Genomic DNA, 15,834 nt, shown 5'->3' with positions numbered 1-15,834 from the left:
ACACTGTCCTATGCCATTTAGGTTGTGTCTGAGGTAGGGGGTTTATAAAATCAAGTTGGGCACCCATTTACTTGCCTCCTGTTGCCAACCTGGCCTGAGAGGCTGGGTTTTAGGAGCATGGTAGACCCCGCCTCCCACCACCATGGGTTGCTCCTGGTAGGGGAATGGTGGTGGTAGTTACTGAAACATTGTTATTTCCAGGACTCCTTCTCTAAAAGACAACACAGGGGCTTCCCTTCCCGCAAGGACAGGGACTGGAGCAGTCGTGGTCTTCACTTGCTTCATACTTTTGCCAGGTTGGTCTTTCTCCCTTTCAGGTCTGGCATCCCCCCTCCCTGGCCCCCACCAAAGTTCCCTAAGCATCAGAGATGACACATGGTCACTTATTTATTTTTGATACAAATGTACATGACACACATCTTGACAGTCAGCCCACCCACCACCACACAGGTAGAGCCTGGCCCCTGGGACAGAGGTGGGATGGGGAGAGGAGCTGGTTGGCACTGCCGTCTGCCTCTCAGCCTTCCCAGGCTGCATGCAGACCAGGCTCCAGAGACCCAGATACCGCAGGTGCTGCTGGCCTCTCAGCGGTTACAGGGAAGGGGCTCTCAGTGACTCGGGGACCCCGGGGAGCCAGCCCCAGGCTCCGGTGCTCAGTTCCCTGCCCCAGCCAGCACATTCCCCCTCCACAAGGGAGGGGCAGAGAGATGGTGCGAAGTGGTTTTCGCTTTTAAGTTCATAGAGAAAGGGTATGAGTGGGGGGGAGCGATGAGGGGAGGCAGCAGGCAGGATCCTGGTTACCCTGGCAGGATGGGGGAGGGGGGGCTGACCCCCAACACTGGTCCCGCTGCTCTGGTCCCCTCACCCCTCACACAACTCCAGATGGGCCAGGCCTCCGGAACGGCACTGCCGCCCCGCACACTCACACGCAGGCACGCAGGGACACTCAGTTACCACAACGTTAAAATTAAGGGGTGGAAGAGAGGAGAGAAAAAAAAAAAGATTTTCCAGTGTTTGCTGCTGGGGGCCCCTGGAACACAGGTTGGGGCCTGTGCCCTAGGCTGGGGCCGTTTGGCATTAAAGGAGAGCAGCAGGGGGCTGGTGGCTACAGGGTGGGGACATCCACAGGTATTATGTACAGGGGGGGATGCCCCCGCTCAAGCCCCCAGTAGGGCTGGACTGGCTCATGGGGGTGGGGTGCATGTAGGGGAACTACCCCACTTGGAGTGTCCCCACCCGACCCTTTGCTGAGGGTGCCCTGGAGGGCAAGGGGCTGGGAGTGATGCCTTGCATGCCCCTGCACACTAGAAGGGGAGGGGATGCTATGTACAGGGGGAGGTGCATGGAATGTGGGGGACAGAAACTTCTGCCACCCCACCTCCCCATCCTTGGGGGCTCAAGGGGGACGGGCACCAGGGCGCCTGGCTGCCAGGGGAGAGTGGCAGCACTAAGGGCACTTGTGCCAGCGGCTCTGTTGGGGTGGGGATTAGTGTCTGGAGTGGCCCAGCTCCCATGGCCAGTGAGGTCCCAGGGTGCGGGTGAGGGTGCAGGGAGAGTGGTCACTGCTTCTTCTCTCGGGTGGTGATGGTGACCAGCTGCTTCGCAGCCTTGGCGATGTCATAGGCGCACTGGATCACCTGCTGAGTCAGCAGCTGGAAGTCCACAGGGGCGCCAGGCTCTGGGGGCACTGTCTTCCGGCACTCGCTCTGCAGCCGGTAGGCGCTGGCGTTGAGCAGCCGCAGAGAGCTGCGCACGGGCTCCAGGGCTGGCCTCTGGGGGAAGGGCAGAGGGAGCTGGGCCTTGGACTTAAAACCACGAGCCATGATCATGGCCCAGTGGGTCCACGTCTCCACCCAGGTAGCAGTCAGATTCTCCACCCCTGCCCACCCCAGGCACCCATCCCCCAGTCCTGCTCCCATCTCTGGCCCCTATACCTTTGGGAAGAGAGAGGCCATCTCAGTCACAGCCAGGTGGATCTTCTCTGAACAGGGTACAAAGCTGTGGAGGGGAGAGGACGGCAAATTAGGAAGTGGGCTCTCAAGGAAGGTTCCCAGGGAGAATGGCACACTGGTCCCTTTCTCACCCTCTGCGACACCTCAGAAGCCCATATGAGCCTATGCCCTCCGCCATACCTGTCATGCTTGAATTCCTGGGCAGCCCGCAGTAACTCCTGAATGTTCTTGGTGACCTGCTCGGTCTTCAGGATGACATCCTCTGTGCTGGGAAGCCCTGGGTCAAGGTCTCCATCCAGGTTTTCCAATTCTGGGTGGAAGTCCTCCTCCTTGCCCAGCTCTAGAAACCTCTTCCCTTCCAGGCTAGGGTTAGAGAGAGCCATCAGGCCCTTGCCTACAACCTTAAAGACACTCTGGGGCTGCTCAGCCCCCTTCCCCTGGGTGCCTCACCCCAGCAGCGGGTCCCCACTTTGCGTGTTTTCGTAGTCACTGTCAGCGCCGCTGCCGTGGCGGGAAAGCTTGCTCTAGAGGGTGCAGGGAGCAGGAGGAAGGTGAGTGCACATTCATGGACCCACAAAGCCCCCCCCCCCCCATCACCTTCCCAAGCACACGTCTCAGTTCAGTCCAGCCCTTCATCCCCAGGGCTCAACTTTACCGTGTGGCGGCTTCCTTCCTGGGAGCATGACAGCAGTGGGGAGGAGGGAGTGAAGGGCACAGCTGAGGCCGACACCCCCTTCCGGATCTGAAACCCAGGCAGGGCTGGAGTCAGTCTCCTCCTCCCACCACCCACCTTCTGGCTTCCCTGTGGTGAGGCTGGGACCATGTGTGTCTAGCCATCCCTGCGCCCACTGTCCATCACAGGGCCTGGCACCCACTGGGGATCAGAACCTATTTGTAGGAATGGACCCACCTTCCCCAGGCCCTGCTTACCCGGTAAAGGCCAGCAGGGACGTGCACTGAATAGATGGCATCATCCTCCAGCTCCTGGGGAGGGCAGCACAGGGGGCATCATGGAGGGCCCTGTGGTGGTCCCAATGCCGTCCCCTCACCCCCCCCAAGACCAGTAGGCAGCTCACGGTGCTGTGGAAAGGCTGGAGCCGGGTGGCGAGCTCATCCCCAGGTGGGCCCCCAAAAGGCTTCAGGGCAGAGCCCGGTTCATACATGGAGAAGGCCTGGCGGTCCCTGCGGTGGGTGCTCCCGCCAGGCCCCATGGGTGTGTGCTCTGCCCGTTCGCTGGGGAGTGGGGGTGTGGGCACTGGCCCTGGTGGCTGGCGGATCTGCAAGTTCTCTGCCTGCAGTTTGTGGATCTGAGAGGTGCAGAGTGGAGTCAGAAACTTCGGAGAGTCCAAATAGCACCACCACCTCTAGGAAGGGGTGTGCCTCCCCAGCGTGGGGCACTGGGAGGTCCCCACCCCCACTCCCACCCAGGCTGCAGCCCTCACCTCCCTCTGCAGCCTCCGGAGCTCATCACTCAAGCTGCTGTTGACCTTCATGAGCTGCTGCACCTTTGCCTCGGAGGTTGCCAGGGCCTTCTTCAGCTCTAGGTACTCCTGCAGCGTCACGGCCCCGTCGGACAGGTCTGAGGAGTCCATGCTCTGTAGAGGGAGGCATGAGCCCATCAGCCCTCAGGGGCTGGGGATGAACGCCTTTTAAAGGCCATTCTAGAGGCTGTGACCAGCCCCTTTGTCCCTGAGGCCCCAGGGTACAAGAGGATAGAGCAGGGCCTTGATAGAGGCCAGGGAGGGGCAGGGCTCAGACCCGAGCACGGTTGTTCCGGGTGGCACCGGCGCTGCGCAGGGGCTCCTGGTCAGTGTCCTCGTCCGAGGCCACACTGTCGTAGTCGTGCTGGTCGTCCAGGTCACTCTGGCTCCGTGCAGACAGCTCGAGGTTGTCTGAGGGCACAGGCCTGTCTCTCAGGGCTCAGCCATACAGCTACCCCCGGAAGGGAGCCATGAAAGACAATATCCTGGAACAGCACCCACCGCCTGCACCCCCATCCCCTCCCCTCCCACCTGTGGGGCTGCTCAGGCTCTTGCCCTGCTGTCTTCGCTTGGCCTCGCTGAGAATGTCGATGATCAAGGTGGCAAACTCTCGGGCATTAAAGCGGGCCAACTTCTGTCGCCCCTGGGAGACAGACAGGGCCAGGCTGGCGTGAGGGGACCCTTATGGCTGACACACAGGGGTGGAGACAAAGCAGCAACGCCGCCCTCTAAAAGCTGACTTAACCACAGTTAGAGCAGCCCAGCCCAGCTCACCAGGCCAAAGGGTAAAGGATGACAAAGATTTGGGGTGCCTAGGGGAGCTCTCAGGAAGAGGCTGGAGCACCTCTCAGAGGCTGCTCACCAAGTGCTCAGAAGAACAGCCTCTTCCCCATTCACGAAGCCCAGAGCCAGTGGGCCGGAGAGAGGCCTTGGCCAGGAATGGGGAAAAGCAGGCCATGCTGGCCCAGATAATAGCCAGCTAGGAAGGGAAGGGCAGGGCCCCCTGAGCTGGTGACCCCAGGAGGGGAGGAGATCTCCCAGGCCACCCATCCAGTCCAGTCTCCTCACCTGATTCCGTGTGGCTGAGTATTCAGGGTTAACAGGCAGGAAGGGCACAGCACTGCGCTCCGTCACCAGGGTGCTGTGGTTTTGGGTCGCCAGCCACACTGTGGGGGAGGGGCAGGGAGCAGATCACCCACAGTGGCCAGGCCCATGGGGCGGAGGTGGGCAAGTGTGGAGCACAGCCTTCCTAGCTCCTCCCCACGCCCACCAAGTCCGCACTGGTGATCAGAACAGGGGTGGTCTTCAGACACAGGAAGCAAGGCTGGGTCAGGGCAAGGCTGGGTGAGGCCCGCTGGGGACTGACAAACAGAACAAGGCGACTCCCTCCAGCCAGGAGCTTGGGCTGGAATCTGGCTGTGGCCAGGAAGGAGGGACACAGGGGGCGGAGCAGGACTGGAGAGAGAGCCAAAGTGGGAGGGAGGCAGCCAGGGCAGAGAGGAGCCCCAGTCCAGAGGGTGGGGAGAGGAGCAGGCTGGCTGCCTCCAGCTCAGCACACACTGCCCTGCTGGGCTCACAGCCAGCCGGCAGGGGCTTATGTGCAAGCCTGCTGAGCAGACCAATCCCAGGCACCCCTTTGTCCTGGTAAAAGGACCCAAGAGCCACACCAGGTCCCAGACCCTCCCCTGCAGGCAGGTGCTCTGTCCCATCCACCCAAGGCTTGGATGCCCTCCTGGCTCACCAGCATCATTTTCTCTTCGATCCACCTCGTCATACACATCCATGGCAAGTTCCTCAAAAAGCCGGTTGCTGAGCTGGAGGCAGAAAAGGGGATCCAGGCTTTGTCTCATCAACTGGCCCCCAATGCCGACCAGGCCAGCTCACTGGGATGTCACAAAGGGTGGGAAACAACTTGTGTGTCCTTTGTGTCGCCCAGCCCTCCCCCCAGTCTCAGAACTGGAAACTGGGTTAGGGGTCTGTCTGCCAAGCTCCAAGGAGGGAGAGGACAGAGGGAGACCATAGCTAGCATCAAAGACAAAGGGTGGGGAAGTGAAGGACACATGACTGGGGAGCCTAAAGTAAGGGGCAGGTCAAAGACTTGGAAAAGGGCAGGAAGTCAGAGGAAGGGGGTGCAATCCCAGGGGTCGGGGGGTCAGAGATGGGGGCAGCTCCAAGCATCAGGGGTCTAACTGAGCAGACTCACCGCCTGCAGCTTCTTCTTGGCAGCTTTGGCCAACTCTGACAGGTCCAGGCTGTGGAAGGAGGAGAATGGGAATAGGGTAGAGGGGAGAGGCCAGACGTGAGAGGCAGCCAGGCTCTCAAACCCTGTTGTGACCTCCCAAACATGCAGGGATCCCAGGGAGACGACACCCCAGATGCCGCAAACCAGGTGCCTCCCTGCCCCACCCAACCTCCAGAGCCTACTCCCACACAGGCACCATATACCTCTGAGACATGCACTTTTGCCGAGATCTAAGTCCAGAGGAAGGCAGCAGAGGGAAGAACAGGACAGAGGCAGCAATTACCCAGGAGCAGGGCAGCACACGCCTTCCCACGTCAAGCTCAGACCCATCTCCGTGCACACGCCAGACCCAAGGTGTACAAAACCAAACTTGTCTTCCCCACAACCTGCTCCTTGGCCAGCTTGCCCCTTCTCTCAGTGACCCACTCACCCAGGACCAGGGTCAGCTCCTGGGAGACACCTGCAACCTCCCTCACCCTCAAGCCTAAGCAAAGCTTTTCCCAGGTTCTGCCATCATTTCCTCCTGCCTGGGCTTTTGCAACAGTTTCTTCATCCATCTTCCCACTTCCAGTGTTGCCCCTATGATCCTTTTTCTACCCGGAAACCAGGGTGATATTTTTGACACATCTGGCTACAATACTCCTGGCCTTAAAAACTCTTCAATAACAGGTTATGTATGGCATTACTTCAATCACACTTCAATAAAGATATGCTACATACTTTGCATGCATTATCTTTTAAAATCCTCTCAACAGCGTGGAAAGACAGGTACAGTTGCCCTCATTTCCAGGAGAGGTGACTAAGGCTCAGGATAAGGAGCCTGCCTGAAGTTACACAGCCAGTAAGTGGCAGAACTGACTCCACTTATGCTTGGAACATCTCTGCTCTCAGGATGGTCACAGCTCCTGTTGGGGCCCTCAGGATTGGCCACTGTCTCACCTCCAGTCTTGCTCCTGGGATTCCCTGCCTCTCAGATGCTCCAGGAACACACCCTGCCTCCAGTTCCTGGTGCAGCATTTCTGACATCTGGCTGCATTGCCCACACTGGACTACAGTGGACTAGGGTGCCTCCCCCTCTAGACTGTGACCTCCTTAAGGGCAAAAGTCACGAGTGAGTTCCCTCTGTGTCCCAGTGCCAGGAACAGCTGGCACTGGGGAGATGCCTGGTTAACATTTCATTGAGAACATGCCTGTATGTGTTTACCACACACACACCCCTGGACACACACCAGGAAGAATAAGACCAGAGAAGCAAGAGGCAGTCTTAGAGTCTCAGAGCAGAGAAGGTCTAGGGTTTCAGGGACCGAGGTGCCCAGGCCTGACCATCCCCACTTGTCCACACTGGCCTTTGGAGAAGGAGCGAGCCTCCTCTCTCCAGATCCAGGCCAGCAGGCACAGCTTGGCTGTCACAGGCAGCCACCAGGTGGAGCCAGCATCCATCGTGTGAGCTGGGTGAGCATCCCCCACAGCCTGGGCACCCGGGGGACTCCCAGATAAAAGGCAGAAACACCTCAATTGAGCCCATGCTCTGTCTCCAAGCCCCTGCCCAATTTCTGAGTACATCACAGAGGCCTGGCCAGAGTCCCAAAGTTAGTCAACTCTCTGGGGCCGAGAACCTTCTTACTGAAAAGCAAAGGTTTGTCTGAAGATTTTACACTGGGATCACTGTCACTGGGAACAGAACCCAGGAATCCACTGCTCATAAGGGGGTTGTTCCTTGTACTCAGGCCCTGTCTACTTCACAGCCATGGGGGTTAGGCTGTGTCAGCCACATGCTGAGCCAACATTTCTTACCTGCTTTAGGGCCCAGCTCTAGGGAGTAAAGGCTGGGCTGTGATATGCTTAAGCTTCCAGCCCCTTAAGGGGGCTGGAGGTGGGGTCCCAGGCCCCTAAAGCCTGGAGAGGGGAGGGGTGGGGGCTCTGGGGGTCGGGCACCCACATGGCATCCAGCAGCCTCTGGGAAGGGGTATCAGGTGGGTACTCACCTGTCAGCCATCTGTGGGATGATGTAATGCCCATTCTTGTGATCTGACCAAAAATAAAAATGGCAAGTCACTGGTGCTGGGTGGCCTTAGCAGCTGGGAGCCCACCTCATTGCCCAGAGCAGGGCTTGTTACCCAGAAGTGTCAGAGGAAGGGGAGGAGGGCAGGACACCCCCAAGAGCCCTGGGAGCTGGCTGCAAGTTATGCCCACCCCACCCCCTATCCCAACATGCTGCAGCCCAGAGCCTGCAGCAATTTCACAGGAGCCAGTTGCCTAGCAACACTGTTCCCCAGCCAGCTTTGTCACCATGGCACCTGCTGCTGGGGTGTGTCTGGGTCCCACCTGCCTGGCCCAGCCAGGCTGGCCCCACACTCTGCTCACCCGGCTTGCGTCCACAGAGATAGAAGGCTAACCGGTCAGTGAGCTCATACTGGCACTCGACTAGCCTTTCCGCCAGCTCATGGTGCCCCGCCTGCCTGTGGGGAGGGGGCACGGCTCAGCCAGGAAGCCGCAACCCACTCCCCACTCCCACCCAAGCCTCACCTTTCAACCAACCCTCACCTGGCATAGTCAATGGGTGTGCGGCCATTAACATCAGGGGAGCCAGGGTCAGCCCCATACACGACGAGAAGTTCAGCCTGCAGCGTCTGCCCTGCCTTGGCAGCCACGTGCAGAGGTGTGGTGCCCTTCTCTGGGTGGAAGAAGTTGGCCTGGGCACCCAGGGACAGCAGGCGCAGACATGTCTCCAAGTTGCCTGTCCGCACACTTGAGTGCAGTTGCTGCGAGGAGCAGAGTTTACAACAAATGTGTGTGTGTGGGGTGCTCCCCACTCCCAGTGGCACCTAGTCCAGGCCACTCCTGGGACTCCTACCAGCTCCAAGTTGGGTTGTCAGGGAGTTCATGCCAATTAACCATAGCTGCAGTCAGGCACCACCCAGCACAGGCAGAGTGCTCTGCTTAGAACAGACACTATCTATGAAGTAGATGCTATTTCTCTCCTATGTTCTAGATGAGGAAACTGAGGCTCTGAGAGGCTCAGAAACTGCCCAGAGTTTTCCAGCTTTCAAGTGGCAGCTGGGGGATTTTCACCTTGCGTGTCCACATGGGAGCTGAGGGGCCTTGATCACGTGTGGCCTGACCATGCAATATTGTTCCTCCACTGTGCCCACTGTTCCCCCCTGACCTATCTCCCTTGGGGGCCTGAGGTCAGTGGTGATGGTGTAGTGTGTGAGAAGAGGAGAAGCCCACCCCTCCCACTACGGGGCCCCACAAACCTTGCTGAGGTCTTTGGCGGTGACTCCATCATCATCCCGGCAAGGCAGCTTGTGCACAAAAGCCAGCATCTGGTACTTGGCCCTGATGAACTCTGACTTGATGGGGCTGCATGGAGCACACAGGAGGAAATGGGGAGCAGAGCAGGAGAGGCCAGGCCTCTGGCCCCCTCCCGGGCCCAGGTCCTCAGCCACACAACCCCAGCCACTACCCCTTGAGCCCGACTCACTGGACTTTGTCTTGGGGGTTGGCTTTGCGCCGGCCGCTCTGCACCTGTGCAGGGTCCAGCAGGGAATGCTCCCAGATGGAGTTGGCCCCATTGCTGGCGAGCGTGTGCACCATCTGTGGGAAAGAGGTGCCAAGTGAGCGTGCCCGCTGAGCGCAGGGGGACACCTCCGAGGGCCGGGCTGGACACAGTACCAGTGGGCCTGCTGTATGCCTGATGCCGTCGTGCCTCCATCCAGGCAGGCCACCTAAGGGTGTGGGTCCTGTTTAGCACTTTGGGTGACATGGTGAGCATGCCAAGGCTCAGAGAAGTTAAGTGATTCACTCAGTGCCACATGGCCAAGCTAGCAGGTGGCAGAGCTGGGGTGAGAGCCCAGGTGTGTATGACCCCAGTCCTGGAAGCCTCCTCTCTGTGTAGGCAAGCAGGTGGAAAGAGACAGGGTCAGGCTCTGCCCCAGGTGGGTGCTGCCCCCTGGAAGCTGCAGGATCCAGACAGCTGTGTATGAGGGTGCTGGGAAAAAGCACCCCGACTCCGTACACTCTGTGGGGAAGGAAGAACCGCCCAGCCCAGCCCATACCTGCAGCAGGGTGGGGGGCCAGGCGCTGTGGCGGAGGTGCTTGACAATGGAGATATGGCGTCCCAGGCTCCGGTGCACACTGCAGCACTCGTCGCACACCAGCACACCCCTGCTGATGGAGGCCCAGCCGGGGTCTGCCGGGGTTAGGGTGAGACAATGGTGAGGCCTCCTGAGCACCTGCCCTGACCTGCACTATGTTTAGTACTCCACGCACATTCTCTCACTCAGCTGCTCAAGGCTCAGGGAGCTGGCCCATCGATGAGGAAGCTGAGCTCCGGTGGTGGCAGGGACTCCCCAAAGGCTTGCAGCCAGTGGCCACTGATAGAGTCAAGCCCTTTCCTACAAGAGTCTCTGCCCCTCTAGGGAGGTGTGGTCCCCAGGGCCTACTCGGTGGGAACAGCTTCCCGTCCTGCAGCCACCGCTACCAGTCCCACAGCTTCTCCCCGGGGAACAAGCCTGCCGCCCTAGCCCTTCCCCAGGGAGTGGGAGTCCCCTAGGGGATGCACCCGCGATGCCGCCTGCTACACATCCCTAGGCGCTCCTCCTGTGTCTGGGTCAGTGCCACATCTCTCCTGTACCCAGGCTTTTTGGAACTACTGGTCCACCTGCCTGACCCATCGCGCCCCTCCAGGGGCTCCTGCCTCTGCCCTCATGCTGGCAGGCAAGAGGCCTTTTCATGATCAAGCCTCCTGCCACCATCACTGATGGAGTGAGCTGGAGCTCCTCTTAAGAAGGATGGAGAAAGCACAGGAACTAACACTGACTGAGTACCCACTGTGTACCAGCTGGATGCCTCAAGTATAGAGCCGATTGCAACTGTCAGGCAAGGTGGGAGATGCTACTCTGCCTTAACAATGAGGAAACAGTGGCTCAGAGAAGTTATGGTGCTTCCTCAAAGTCACATTGCTAATGAGTGGCATTGCTAGGATGTGAACCCAGGCACTTAAGATGCTGGAGACCATGCCTTGTCCACACCTGCTGCTGTTGCAGCTCCAAAGGGGGCACCCCCAAGTGGGTGAGGGCCCTGGAAGCCACTCTCCACTCCTTGGGGAAAAGTGAGCTTTAGAAGCAAGAAGGGGTGCCAGAGTAGGAGGGGAGCTTCTGGGGTCCTTCTCAAGGGCAGGGGAGATGCTACCCATCCCAGGCCCCTTGGGAGAGAGGGAGGAGACAGCTGCACACAGCTCAGGCTGCGGAAAGGTCACGGGGGAGAAAGCAGCCATTGTGTGTCGCTGGAGTGTGGGGGCAGGGAGCCTCTCTCCCAGGACACTGTGCTCTGCCCAGGCCCCCGCCCCATCTCAGGAAGCCCTGTCCTGGGGTGAGGTGGGAGTGGGCTGGCTCTCTGCCTTGCTCCATAATGCTCAAGGAGTCCAGAAGTGCCCCCTCCAGGGAGGGACAGGCTTAGGATAATGAGAGCCCCTCCAACCATAAGGCATTTCCGAGACCCTTCCCCGCAAGGACTTCCATCAAAGTTCCCCAGAGATTCATGAAGAGATTGAGTCAGGACACGGCTTCAACGCTGCCCATGTCAAATGTCCCCTCCAATGGTGTGGAAACAGGAAGTGAAAGGGGGGCTCAGCTCTTAAGGTCTGGGCTTCCTTAGGGATCCCCCAAAACAGGGCAATAGAGGGATGTACATGGTACCCCCCATACACCTTTCTGGGGGTGATTCTAGGGGCCCGTGAGGAAGGGACCCACCACCTGTGCCAAGAGAGGGAGCCCTAGAGCAAACTTTAGTGCTGACTTTCCCCAGACAGTAAGGCACCCCAGGCATGGAAAACTCACTCCCCCCACTCCCAAACACCACTGGGTCAGGGGTCTGCCTGTCAGCCACCTCCTGGCAGCCCAGGCAGGAAGCTGGAAATGACGTGGCCTAAATTCCTCTTGTTGAAATGGTGGGGTTTCCTGTCAGTAGGGAGCCGCCCAGGCCAGGATCACAAATGGGCCGCCCTGAGGCCTCCACCCCAGGCCTGTGGCTCTAACAGAGAAGCCAGGCCTGGGACGACAGATCTGGCCAGACATCCAGGACCAGACCAGACACAATAAGTCCCTGAAGGTGGCAGTGACCAAGAGACCAGGATCTGGGGAGTGTAGTCAAAGGTTCTGCTCGGCACTCTCCCAGCTTGGAAGAGGGGTCCTCCCTCTCTTCCACAGCGACCTGAAATAGGAAGGATGGGCAGGGGACATTGTCCTGGTGGGGCACACTGGTGCCAGCTCAGTTCTGGATGACACAGGTGGGAAGCCCACCCTAACCTATGGGCTCTCTATGCCCAAGGGGCCTGGGCCTACCCAAGCAGGAGCCCCAGGTCCCATGTAGGTCAGTTCCTACACAGAAGGGCCAGGAAGGGTTTCTGAAAGTCAAATGGCTATTGTGGTTTGAGGTTAAGGGACCCTTGCCCCCAAAAGGCTCCTTGGACCAAACTCAGGGCAGAAGGGACAGGGAACATAAGGGTTAGGGGATATAGTCACCTCCTCAGTCTCCTGCCAACCCACCCCCAGGCTTCTGCCTCAGTCAGGGTAGGGGATCTGGTATGTGTGGGCAAGTGGCAGGAGGGGTCCTGGGATAATGTTAACCAGTGCTAGCACCATGGAGGCCTATACGAACGTGAATTCATGTCACCACCCAAAGCCACTAGTGGCCTCTAGGGCCAGCAGCCAGCAGCCAGCCTCTTCTGACCTAGGGACAAGATCCTCACTGGACAAGAGAGGCCCAGCCTCTTCTGACCTAGGGACAAGATCCTCACTGGACAAGAAAGGCCCACCCTCTTGAAAGGAGGTAAGAGTAACCCACGGGGATAGAGGTCAGAATGGCGGCTGTTGTTGGGGGGGGGCATTGGCTAAGAGGGGACACAATAAAGCCCTCAAGAGTGATGGAAATGCTCTACCTCTTGAGCAGAGTGGTGGTTACACAGGTGTATGTATGCACACAGGTGAGAGCTCATCAGGCTGAACAGTGGGTAGAGGCACTTTGCTGCAAGTTATACCTCAGTGAGAGAAGAAGAAAGCCCACCGTTCACCCCACCTCACAATCTACATTATGCAGAGACAAATGAGCCTGCAGGTTCCTAAATGTCCCTAGCTGATGGCCAGCCTTGCTCACTCAGGGTTCCTGCAGGATGGGCATCACTCCTGTGCCTGGGGCTGCCAAAGTGGGAAGGCTGAGAAGGAGGCACACGGTGTGAGGAGACCCCTGAGAGCTGGGCGAGGACTGTGTGACGGGGTGAATGGAGGGGCAGGAAGGGGGAAACACACATTCTCCAGGGTTCCCTGACCCCTGCGCCTCTCCTGGATTCCCAAGGCAGGCAGGGACACAGATGGTGTCTGATGAGATGGTACCAGTTGCCAGAGCAGCCATGTCATGTCCATCTGCCTCACAACGTACTCACACTTGTCCCCTGTGTGCCAAGGCCTGGGAGCAGAGGGAGAACGGGGCCTTTGAAGTCAGACTGCATCTCACCTCTTGCCTCTCACCTCCATGAGCTCACAAATTAACCAGCCACAAAGAGGCCACAACCCCACTCCTAGGGCTGGGAATACAGGGCTCCTATCACAGTGAGGAGGATACACTAAGGAGGTCGCTCTGGGCCTGGGCTCCAAACTGCTGGTTTCCCTCAAGCCTCTTACCTGGGTTGCTACAGATCCTAAACTGAGAATGCCATTCCATGCCTCATAGAGCAGGGGTACGGGGTAGCCCAAAGTAGCCAGCTGGGGTCCTGATAAATAGCCATACACACTTGGCGGGGGTGCCTGCTATGTGCCAGACACGATGCTAGGTGCTGGGGCGTGGTGCAGAGTTAGACTTTGTGAACGCCCTACCCACCTCACCTTCTCACCACCTGCCTCTTCCCAACCCATATTCTGGATCAGGGGGAAGGAGGTACCTGGGGCACAAATGCCTCTGTGGGATGAGGACTGGGGATAGGGGCTAGGCAGCTCACACATCAGATACATACCATTCCTCCCCATGCCCACTGGGCATCTGGAGGCTTCAGCCAAAGAGTCAGATGCAATGGAGAAAGGTCAACTGCCTTGCTAATTCTGCGCCAAGTCCCCCTCGCCCAGAATCAGGACCACAGACTTGTAGATGGGACGGTCCTCAAAAACCATTTCTACTCCCAACTTCTTTGCGTCAGAGTTGAGGAAACTGGGACCCAGAGTGAGGAAAGTCTTACCATGAGTCACAGACTAAGCTAGAAACAAAGGCAACACTTAAAATCCCCTGATAAAGTGTCTGCTAAGCACCCCCTTCCCATCCCGACTTGCCCTCCCTCCACTGCTACGCCCACCCAGCAAAGGTGCAGAACAGCCTGGAGCAGACATATAGAAGGCAAGTTTTCCTCTTAGTCCTTCCATCCCCAGACCTGCCTATGGTTGGGGGAAGGAGATAACTAGTTTCTAACTAATCAGGGGTGGGACACATATCACCTCCACCTGCCGAGGTAGCTTCTTTAGGGCCCTCTAGACCATGACATGCCCTGAAAGGAGGCCTCAGGGTCATAACCACTCAGACCACCATGCCTCTGCCAGGCACCCAGAGTTCCCACACACTCTAGCTCAGAGCTACTGGAACCACTAGAGTATCTGTGGGTCTCACCTGTTGGGGTCCTGGACCTGTCCAAAGGGTGGCTGGAAGTTATGGGTCCACAAAACACCACCCTACACTCTCACTTAATTGTGCCTACAGTCCCCCTGGAGTTCACGGACCCCTTGAGCCCTCCCAAAGGTCTCCCAGAGAGAGAGTTCCTTTCCTAAAGACAGGAGAGACAAGGGCCAGGGCTTCCTTCCCCAGGCCAGTTGCTAAGCCCCATCACTGGCAGTGTCCTCCCACATCAGAAGGGAGCAGCCTCTCCAGGTCACTGCTCCTCACTTCCTTAGCAGGTCAGGGGGGGGGTTCACATCAGCCTGGACCTGACTCTGCTGGGAAGAAGAAGGGAAACACCATGGTAAATTCAGCCAGGAGGCAGGCCAGGAAGCCAGGTGGATCCTGGGAATCTAGGCCCCCCTCAGCACTGCTCCCTACCCATTTCTGGCCAGACTGGACTAGAAGACAAGGAGGGGTCTGGGCCCAAGCTGAGGCATGCCAAGCCCACCTTCCCAAGCAGGCCATACTGGGACACAGGAAAAGCTGAGTCTAGTTTTTCCCAGTCACCAGGCCAAGGGATGCCTCAGGGGAAGATGCCCAGGCTCGTACTAGCCCTTAATACCAGGCCCTGCGAGGAGCCCCAGCTTTGGGAACAAGGTGCAGGGAATCCTAGGAGTAGCCACCCCCTCATCTGCTCCTGAGGAAACAGTATCCAGGTCCCCAGGCCCATCTGCCCAGTTCTCTGCCCCCTGCCCTCCGCCACCCCAGCGGGCGGGCAGACCATGCAAGCAGCAGGTGCAAGACGCGGGGGTGGCACTGAGATGGCACAAAACCACTCTCGCCCCCACCTCCTAAACCGGGCCGGCCTCCGCCACAGCCCTCCTGCCACCGTAGGCTGGCGCTTCCGTTTGGATACTGAGATGGAGGGGGGAGGCAGAGAGCTGCCCGCCTCCCTCAGACTGAGGGGTGGGAAGCGGCGCCGGGAATGTCCTTCCTCGCTCGTCCACGGACGCGAGGAAACGAGGGCCCCTCAGACGGCCCTCCCGCCAAGGACGCGACTCCGCAGTGGTCCGGGCGGGGGCCGAGGCCGGAGGCCGCAGCCCCCAGCCCCGCCCCGCCCTCCGGCCCCGCAAGGCGCTCCCGCCAGGCCCCGGCGCCCGCCCGGCGGTGCCTCCGTGCGCGGTCCCGCCCCCGGTCCGGCCCCGCTTACCCGGGGCGCTGCAGTCCGCACACACCTCCGCTCGCGGCCCCTTCCGGGACATCCTCAGCGGCGACGCGGCCGCAGCCCTCTGGGCCAGCGTGGGGGGCGCGGGCGGCGGGCTCGGGCGGCGGCGGCCCCTGCTGCCCGGCCCGGCTCCGGCAAGGCCCCGGCTAGGCTCCGCGCGCCCGGCCAACCGTCCGCCCTCGGGGCTGGCCCGGACCCGCCGTGCCCGCCCGCCCGCTCGCCCGCTCGCCCTCGGGCGCCCTCCGCCCCGCGCCGCCCCGCCGCCGCTCGCCTCTCGCTCTCTCCGCCCCCTGCGCG

General features: G+C 59.5%; 1 protein-coding gene across 5 annotated transcripts; it reads right to left on the bottom strand.

Moving 5' to 3' along the window:
* Positions 1–374: 374 nt before the first annotated feature.
* Positions 375–15,834, bottom strand: GIT1 (GIT ArfGAP 1). 5 transcript variants are annotated; one of them, XM_032457550.1, is made up of 21 exons: positions 15,523–15,834; positions 9,734–9,867; positions 9,160–9,272; positions 8,933–9,038; positions 8,220–8,437; positions 8,040–8,134; positions 7,661–7,703; positions 5,879–5,905; positions 5,637–5,685; positions 5,175–5,247; positions 4,502–4,599; positions 3,965–4,076; positions 3,711–3,844; positions 3,395–3,547; positions 3,029–3,259; positions 2,883–2,936; positions 2,608–2,694; positions 2,403–2,476; positions 2,133–2,315; positions 1,935–1,998; positions 375–1,772 (listed from the first exon to the last, which is right to left on the bottom strand). In XM_032457550.1, the coding sequence occupies exons 1-21, from the start codon at positions 15,572–15,574 to the stop codon at positions 1,560–1,562; spliced, it is 2,313 nt and encodes a 770-aa protein (XP_032313441.1). In that variant the 5' UTR covers positions 15,575–15,834; the 3' UTR covers positions 375–1,559. The 5 variants fall into 5 exon arrangements, with proteins under 5 accessions (XP_032313441.1, XP_032313438.1, XP_032313437.1 ...); XM_032457547.1 differs by lacking the exon at positions 15,523–15,834 and adding an exon at positions 13,684–13,949; XM_032457546.1 differs by lacking the exon at positions 5,879–5,905 and having other exon boundaries at positions 15,523–15,715.

Source organism: Camelus ferus, chromosome 16 (assembly GCF_009834535.1).
Source record: "Camelus ferus isolate YT-003-E chromosome 16, BCGSAC_Cfer_1.0, whole genome shotgun sequence".
Lineage (NCBI taxonomy): Eukaryota > Metazoa > Chordata > Mammalia > Artiodactyla > Camelidae > Camelus > Camelus ferus.
The sequence above is the reverse complement of the archived record's forward strand: the minus strand, read 5'-3'. Positions and strand labels throughout refer to the sequence as shown.